The sequence below is a fragment of the Musca autumnalis genome, unplaced genomic scaffold (genome assembly GCF_047663935.1).
Source record: "Musca autumnalis isolate F117 unplaced genomic scaffold, ASM4766393v1 scaffold_4, whole genome shotgun sequence".
Taxonomy (NCBI): Eukaryota; Metazoa; Arthropoda; class Insecta; order Diptera; family Muscidae; genus Musca; species Musca autumnalis.
This window is the reverse complement of record NW_027411977.1, coordinates 147,165,376-147,174,941: the sequence shown is the minus strand read 5'-3', so window position 1 is coordinate 147,174,941 and position 9,566 is coordinate 147,165,376. Positions and strand designations below refer to the sequence as shown.

General features: G+C 34.5%; 1 protein-coding gene across 1 annotated transcript; it reads right to left on the bottom strand.

Moving 5' to 3' along the window:
- Window positions 1-2,822: 2,822 nt before the first annotated feature.
- LOC141404331 (heat shock protein 23) lies at window positions 2,823-3,978 on the bottom strand. Its single transcript, XM_073987850.1, has one exon. It carries the CDS (start codon window positions 3,768-3,770, stop codon window positions 3,186-3,188), a length of 585 nt encoding a protein of 194 aa, XP_073843951.1. The 5' UTR covers window positions 3,771-3,978; the 3' UTR covers window positions 2,823-3,185.
- Window positions 3,979-9,566: the final 5,588 nt, after the last annotated feature.

The following is a 9,566-nucleotide window of genomic DNA, read 5'->3' as shown; positions in this document are numbered from 1 at the left end:
GGTTTAGATGAGGCCATAAAATCCGAACTGGATCTGACAGGACAAAACCCAACTAGGGTTTTTGTAGTCTAAATATGTACTTTCAAAAAATCCATACTAGAAGTTGTTTGCATTTTCAGTGTTGCATAGTGTTAGATAGCTGATACGCAAACAAAAAATACAATGGAAAATTTCTTCTATTTGGTCCAATATTAACGAAGTTACGAGTATTTCTTTGCATATAGACAGCAACAAAATGAAGGAAATCAAAAATCTCTTTTCGCAAGAATGTCTGATTTCACTCAGAATTCCCCATATACTTTATGGGGTCGCAAATTATTATATCAATGCGTTACAAACGGAAAATAAACTTAATATACCCTCCATACTATGGTGGAGGGTATAACAATTTCTTAATTGCAGTTTAAGGACTATTCATAACATTTTGAATTTTTTACCGTTGTTAGCCATTGTATAAAAAATTGCAAACGTCGTAAACCTATAGAAGATTGTGATATACATAAGAGATCGTCTAAAGCTGGCGAGAAAGATACATAATAAGGAAAAAGACCTCAACGTAGTCATAAAGATATTTTTCTTGGTGTCGGGCCTCCATGTGACGTCGCTGGGAGGTGCTTGCTAATACGGAAAATATAAATCAACAAATGTCAGCGCCATTGGTATTTTTTTTTTAGCATAATTACAAACGTATAATCCAATTTGAAATGATTATTTTTATCGAATCACCTTATATGTAAGATTTTATCTATATTAAATTTTTATGAGTTTTTATTTAAGATTAGATACCATCTTACATAGAAGGTGATTCAAAAAAACCCTCACGCACAAAATAATTTAAAATAAGTAAAAAAAGCAGAAGAAACAGGCGACCTTTTGCTTCGAAGTGCTTCTTACATGAACAACTTTCGTTGGATTTGGCTCGTTTTCGAAGACCCAAGCGGCCAATTCCTGTTTTGTTTCGGGCTCATAAGTATAGATCCTAGATTCGTCGTCTGTTACGATCTTATAAACGTCATTTGAAGCACCGCGATCGATTTTATGCACAATTCCTTCGAACTAAAGCGGCCAGGTGTTTCCGCAAAATCAAATGTAAGTTGGTGGAAGAACTGCCCAAGGATGCCTCTATCCCACAGTATACAACATGGCGGTCTCGCATTATCCGTTCACGCGCGGCATATTTGTTCCTTGCACAACGTCCGATTTTGGGCGACCCTCACTACCTTCTTTTTTTTGGCGAGTGCCGGCCACGATTGAATTCATTAAAGCAGTTTTTGATGGATTTATAGAATGGTCCTTTATCGACATACATAGATTTAATTTGATCGATGCACTCTTGCCGTGATAATCCACGTCGAAAGTTGTGGAAAATTATAGTACGAAAATGTTCACAAGTAAATTCCATTTTTTTGCAAAGTGATTTTTTCAAGTCACTGTAAACAGCACAATACATGGTCGTATGTCAAACTGTCCTGAGTACGCTTAGGCTAAAAACAGTCAAGCTTTCAAAAAAATGTCATATGACGCCTGGTGACACTGCGTGCTGCCTAGGCCGCAAACTTTTCTAGTATCCATCGTAATTCTTCGCACTAAAATGATACGCGCTATATCTGTTGAACGGAGCAACCGATTTGGTCCAAACTTTGGATCTCCTAATAATCTAAATTTAATTTAACTTTAACGAAAATGGTTAATATCGGGTTTCTTGTTAGTATACTTTCTCAAACTTCAAAATTTTTGTTTAAGAGCAGTTAGTTTATGGTCTGTTTAAAGATCCATTGGCAATTTACCGATATTATATTTTTCGTGGGCAAGTCAATGCTTGCTGTCATAGTGACCCAAAAGCTCTACACGGTGCTCTTGAACCAACTTTAAATAAAAGGAGCTTACACCTTAGGGGCTTTTAGGTTTTCACAATTTCGCTTGGAAACCGCAAGTCTTATCGTTTTCAAGCAAATTGTGAAAACCTAACAAAAATAACTAAAAATGTGGCCTGACTTCTATATCTCAAAAATGGTTACACCTACGAAAATATCATACAGGTCAATCTTATAGAGAATTTTCAAAACTATAATGATTTCTCTAATCTCATTTCGATAGAACCTGCGGTTTCCAAGCAAAATCGTAAAAACCTAAAATAAACCTAAAATTGTGAATTTTAACCGCAATGTATTTGAATATCCCTCCACCGACTTTTTTCTTATTTTTGGATTTTCTCATCTATGAACAGAATCCGCTAAAACTTCACAGGTGTAAGATCCTTTCATTTAAAGTGGGTTCAAGAGCACCGTGTCCAAGTTATGCGGCGACCAACTGAAATAACTGGTGGGCGCGATCCACTTTCAAAGTGAATTATGTCGATCCACAACTTGAGGTACCTGCTCCGCAACACTTTTGAGCTTCCATTCAAATATGTATATGGTTTTGTCGGCCAACAAATTTGAAACCCCTCTAATATATAATTTTTGGGGGAAAAGGATTTTGGATGCGTTGCCGGTATTCAAAACGATATTGTCAATAGATGAAAGTTTCAAATTACACAGGCAGAGGGTATGTCTGTGTCGGCAAATACGACAGGTACTTGTTTACTTGTTAAATTAACTTTTCCTAGATATCCTATTCTCAGGTCACATCGCCGTTTGTTTTAACATTTATTGCAAAAATCATCATCCGTAATAATTATTCTGAAAGTGAAAGAAGAAAACATTTAAACAGTTCAAATTACAGTTCGCCAACATAAGAACCTTGGTCGTTTGTTTCTTAGAAAAATGTCAAATGTGTACATTACCAAACATAAGAAAACAAAAAAAAAAACCTTTAAAATATTAGTTTGGAGAAATACGATTTATTATTATTAATGAACATTTATATCACTGAATGTGCATTCACATATCTCTAAATTTACATTTATGCACACTTTCTCAATCAAATTAGGGGGGACAATTTACATTTGAAATTGAAAAATAAATATAGTCTGCATTGGCCTTGAATTGAATTTTCTTTATTTCCGCTACAATTTATACAACAACTGCACAGCACCACATCACAAAAAGAAACAAACAAACAAATTTCTATTTCGGTTAATCACTCAGCACTCTCGCCTCCTTTCACTTGCACTTTTATCCACTTATCTAGGCGACAACATTGTTACGAGGGTGGGACGGACAACTACTCTTCGAGGTGTGTTCCTATTTCCATGGCAAAGCATTTTTACCCGTTTCATAGACCTTGACCAAACGTTCGCCTGGTTTGTAATATTTCAATGGTGGTGGCGGTGGTGCCTTAATGGTCAATATACCGTCAGAGGATAAATCCGAAATCACCTCGTTAGCATTGAATCCACGGGGCAGGAGATATTTTCGCAGAAAATGCCGTTCCACAAGGCCATTGCCATCGTTGCGTCGAGCATGTTTACCCTCCACAATGACATAGTCGTCGGTTGTTTTGACCACAATTTCATGGGGTTTGAATTGGCGCACATCTATTTCGACCCGAAAACCCTTGTCATCAATATGGACCCGCTCTCCGTTGTAGTAGTTGTCCCAACGCAAGGGATATGCCCAATCTAGCAGATGCGATTGAATCGACTGGTTGCGTACGCGACGTGTAACCAACTCGTCCATCGGTCTTAGCAATGAATTCGTTGAGGGCCACCACAAACGCGGATCATCCCAAAGGTAGGGATACAAATGAAAATCGTATGGCGGATAATAGAGCGGCGGGCGATCGAGTTCACGCGCAAGATCATGATATGTCGTTGGCACCAGTGACATTGTCTTTCGTCTGTCGGATAATAAATTTGTTTTTATTTGTAGCAGCAGCGGCAGCTGTTCGAATTCGATTCGCGTGTGTGTTGACTTAAAGGTTTGGCAACCGAATGAAATGCATTTGCTTGCGATACTTGCAAAAAGGTAAACATTTTAAAAATCACTGTGGACAAGTTCTTCAAGAAGAAAATTCATTTAAAGCTACCGCCTCCCACCTAACTGGCCAAGTGATGGTTGATTGGTTCATTATGATGTTTTGTCCCACAACATGTACTAGAATTATGAATTGGCATTACTGCACCGCATTAGTCACAGCAAAGTGCTTTCACCATAACATTTCATTGGCATTTTTCTTTCAGTGTATATCGTCGTATGACGCAAATTGCCCAAAGACCATAATGGCCAAGAGAAGTGATTCATGTGTTTTGATTTGATTTGATTCTACATTAGAAAGTTTACCATTTAGAAACAAAAAAGGTGGTGCTTCCGACGAACGACATTCGTATGACGGTAATAGAATGTGCCGACATTAAATAGGTATGTCAATTTTTTAGATACATTTTTTATCGTGAACTTAGGGTGTTTAGAATATGATGAAGGATGATTCACAGTCCAATGTGTACAAACTCTTTCTTGGTAACATATAACTTAATATTTTTAACTTTTTCTGTAGATATGATCCCGAATCTGTTCATACAGACAGTTGCATCAAATGTTGAATGATGCAACAATCTGTATGAACACTATGGAGGTAGAATTACGAGAGGAACTAGAAAAGTTTCTGGCCATTTGACATTTTGTTATACCCTCAACATTTATGCTAACGAGGGTATATACAAAAATTATTTCCTGTAGTGAGAATGAATGAACTTTTGTCTATTAATACTTAAAATAACATTCATTTAATTTTATTATAAAAAAGGTTCCGCACAAACCACTTTCAAAACATTTTTTTTGACAAAATACTATGAAATGGAAAATTTTTTCTATCAAAAAACTATTTCCTGTTGCACGAATGAATTAAATATTCAAAAATGTCCCGCATAAACTACTTTTTAGTTTATTTAATATAATTATATATAATATAAAATTATATATATGTAATAATTCGATGATAAAATTCAAAAGTTTTGAAAAAAAAACTTTAAAAGCTTTTTTATCAAATCACTTCATAATTAAAATTTTATGTTATCTTAGGTAAAAACTCATCAAAATATCATACAGGGATATGAGGTTGTAAGAAAGCCATAACCCTACAGTAGATATGATCACCGAATCTACCTTCAGCTTTTGATGTAACTATCTGTATGAACATTATGGCAGTGGAATTACGAGGGGAACTAGAAAAGTTTCTGGCATAGGCAACACGCCGTGTTGCCAGACGCCATTTGGCATTTTTTTTGGAAAGTTTGACAGTTTTTAGACTAAACCTACTCAGAACAGTTTGAAATACGGCCATGTGTTGTGTTGTTTACAGTGACTTGAAAAATCACTTTGCAAAAAAAAAAAAAAAAATTAAATTTACTTGTAAACATTTTCGCCCAATTATTTTACAAAATTTTCGACCTGGATAATCCGGGCAAGATTGCATAGATAAAATATAATCTTTACGGATAATGCCAAATCGTCCTTTATATACCATGAAATAGAGGCATACTTGGGCATTTATTCCACCAATTAACATTTGATATTGCATGAACACCTGGCAGCAAAAATGGGTGTTTTCTCGTTGGATCCCGTGTTGATCTGTACAAAAAAATTTCGAAAAATACGATCGCGGTGCTTCAAAAGACGTTTATAAGATGGATCCAGGTGACGAATCATGGAACTATGCGTATGAGACCGAAAATGGCAGCAGTCGCCAGAAAATGGTCCTCAAAACAATATTCTTTCAAAATATACAAAGTTTATTTACGATTTATAACAAATACAGTCAAAAATAAAAATTGCCTACTACTGTGGGGTGACAAATAATGAGTTGCAAAAACTACTCAACTGGAGAATTACTAAAGTTGTGTTCCTTAATGGGTTGTGTATCCACTTTGGACATTCTGTAAAGCTTTAATGAGCTTAGTAAGCTCGGCATGTACTCTGTTGGTCAATTTTTAGTAGATCTGGATCTGTTGTTGGGGGATCTTTGAAATACTGGTAGTTGAACTTTTTGGATCCCTTTCACTGACTTTCAGAATAATGACTATTAAATATTTCCTAATGATGACAGTGGGGATGCCTACAAGTAGAAAAATATATGTTAGAAATATGTTTGGATCCAAACAGATATTTGTTTGGGACTGATTGCAAACAAATATTTGTTTGGGACTGATTGCAAACAAATATATGTTTGGATCCAAACATAATTTGTTAGTGTCCAAACAAATATATGTTTGCAACATTTTGTAAAATGTCTCAATTTTATTATGTTAGAACATATTTTTTAGGGGTGGAGAGAGGATTTTTGTCAAAGAGAGTAATAACAGGGCTCTCGCGGCTGCGAAAAGCTGTTTTATAATAAAGAGATGTGTGTATGGTGTAATAGGAGACGCAAAAACCAACCTAGCAAGCGAAGAGGACAAGAAAAAAATTGTATTAATTATGTTGTTTTTTTTTTCTTCAGTTCTCTAAATACAAGCGTTGAGTAGAGATGGTCAAGTGAGTGAATAAATCAGTGTTTTATCTTTTTTATACAGAAATTGTGATTTTTAATAAATTTAATGCCCAATACATTGTATAATTGAATCAACTAGGTGAATGGAGAAAAAAAATATTGGAAAAGGAAGAAATCGCATTTAATATTGGTAATTACATCAATACATTTTTCATATACATGCATATATGGTAATATTCAAAAAAAGTTTTACAATCGTTGAAGTTGAGGTTCACCATTTACTAAGTCGCGAACTGTTAATAAATTTTATAAAATATGAATATATTTATATTAATTGAAGTGTTTTAGCCACGATGTCATAATATGGACCATAACAAATAATTTTCGTGGAAGCTGCGTTGGTGGTAATATAAAAAAATGGGAAAAATGCGTTGAAGTAAACCAGTTTTTTTGTGTTCTTTCTTGATTTCTGGCCAAACCACGCAAAACTCAAACCTGTGCTCAAAGAGAGAACTAAAGAATACCCCTTGGGCAACATGGTTCTAGTGTATGACTTTTCGATATATACACTGCACCCCCCTAAAATCGATGTTTTGATTTCAGTGTTTTTCGAATTTTTCTTATAATTAGAGGGTGCAACTAGATAATAATCGAAACTAGTATATAGGATTGTAGAACTCGCGATTCCACGTCGTTTGATGTATATCTCATGAGTGTGCAGCTTCCTAGTAATAGGAGTCCAAAGGCGAAAATTTGGTGCGTAAATTTTCTGAAAAACCTATTTTTTGGCTTTAAAATTTACAACTGTCGTACAGGTACCCCTGAACCCCGCGTGATTTTAGTTGTTTTACGTGCCGGATCTAATAAGTCCTTCCGCGTTCGAATCCATCCACTAAACCTGAAAGTAGGAAAATCTGCAAAAATATATTTTGACAATTCCGCGAATTGAACCTCGATTTTCTTTGATTATTTTTACAGAAATATAATCCTTTATACGCGATTATAATATTTGCTAAAAAGGTGTGTCACAAATTACAAAGATTCGGGAGTAATATCCCCATTTATCCCAAAATAGAATGTGGTGGCAAATCCGCAGTTCTTGGCGAATCTGTCTAAAATAATTTATATTGACGTATTTTTAATAGGCGGCCATTGAAATCGGATGCACCTTAAAATCATATGCACATCGCGTAATTTTTGCCCACTTGAAGGTTTTTTGAATAGTAAGATGCAACTGATGGCACACTTTGGCCGCTGAATGAAACATGGGAAAATCCATGCATATTGATAGACATGGACTCCCTGTATCCGAAAATCACGTGCACCTCAACTGATTTAAACGGATTCGCGAATTATACGGTTTTTAACTTCTATGTTTTTTCTTTGATTGTAATTTCAATATTACTCTCTACTTCTTATTTCTATTGCTTATCACAGAAAGCAAATATACTTTCACGATGACTAATTACTTTTCTTGTAGAAGTTTTAGCAAAATACTTCAGGATTTGTATGGAAATTTAGCGAAATAATAGAATAACTCCCAACATTTTTTTTCAAATTTTTCGTATTTAACCAAAAAATATATTTTTAAAATAATATTCATATATTTTGTAGATACCCCTGAAGATGCAATTTAAAAATTGCGAAATATTGGGAAAATAAAATAAAAAACAACAATATAGACCTCAAGCTCTCAAATATTCGTATCATTTCAAAACTAATAATTTCCAACAATAAGTTTCCGTTCTTTGTTGTTGCTGTAATATGCAAGTTATAAACGCGATCTTTATAATTTTGGACTCACATTTTTCTACGCGTTGTCTAGATTATGTACGTATTTTCAAATTATTTGTTTAGAGATTTTTATGGACTCTGAGTTAGTATAAATAAAATTTACTCTATGATTCGTTCAATATTTTTTGATTTTCCGCGAAAATAAAAATAAATTTAGCAACTATTTTAGCATCTACGCATAGATATCAAATGCTGTTAACGATTCATATATACATGTTCTTATTACAACACAATATTTCAAATATTTTTTCTTTATAAGAGATTAAAACCCTCCATAACTTTTGAGTGCAGCATCCAATTTTGTGAACGCGAACAGGTTTGAAACCACGATTTTTTTCGTAACCCATGTACCAAAAATGGCGGATGTGCTCGCCAAAAAAATATTTAATTTTTTTCTATGGAATTTTAAAGGAAATTTGAAAATTACCATATATATGTATATTTGAAATATGGATGTACCTATTTGTTACATTATATCGTCTGCTCCGTCGGAAAAGGTCGTAAGTCCCTCTCAATAAATTTTTCAGGAGGAAGAAAAAACATTCCAGCGCTTTCTGTATTAAAGATTTTATTATGGTGGTAAAGGCAGTATTCTTCGTTTATTTATTCCGCTTCAATACCTGTACTTTGTTTGATAAAATTCCGTCGCGTTTGGGAGATAATTGGATGTCTTTGGACTTACGACCTTTTCCTTGTACAGTATTGTATTTTTGTAGGGACTTACGACATTTTCCTACAATTTACGGACGTTTTTAAAAAAATATTTATACTTTACAAAACAATGTGGAAAGGGTTTTATAAGTTGGTTTTGTTCAATATTCGTGTAACATCGCGAATTCTTTGTCGTAAACCCCCTCCCCTTGCCATTGTTTCATATCTTGACGAGATAAAGCGATCTAGCTATGTGTGTCCGTCCATCCATTAACAATTGTAATAAATCTCCAGGCCTCAATTTTGTGGAGAGGTCGGTTCCGACCAGAAGTGACCCCATTAGATGTTGGTTATGATCGAAAGGTGTGAAATGGACCAAATCCACAATTTTTTTCCCGACTTTGTAGCTGTCCTGTAGATCGCAGTAATATTCCGATCGGAGCGAAATTTTAAGAATGATTTGAGTTTAAGTCAAAGAATAAGCTTGCAATTTAACATGGTGATCAGAAATTATTAGCGGGTTTAATGGACCAAAACTTTTGGGTGAAATCTTATATATAAAAGACAATGTGTGTATGTTTGTATGTTCCGCATAGACTCCCGAATTCCGGTATTTTGAAAGTTAGCCACATTGTTTTACCGAAATTGGTGAAATTTGGTATTTAGTCTACTTCATAAACGAAAGGAAACTAATTGAAGTAAAATTCAATACAACTCATGGTGTAGGGTAATTCTTTAGAATTTTTTATGTA

Bases quoted from the DNA above. Each gene is read 5' to 3' on its own strand.
- LOC141404331 (XM_073987850.1), bottom strand. From the start codon at position 3,770: ATGTCACTGGTGCCAACGACATATCATGATCTTGCGCGTGAACTCGAT.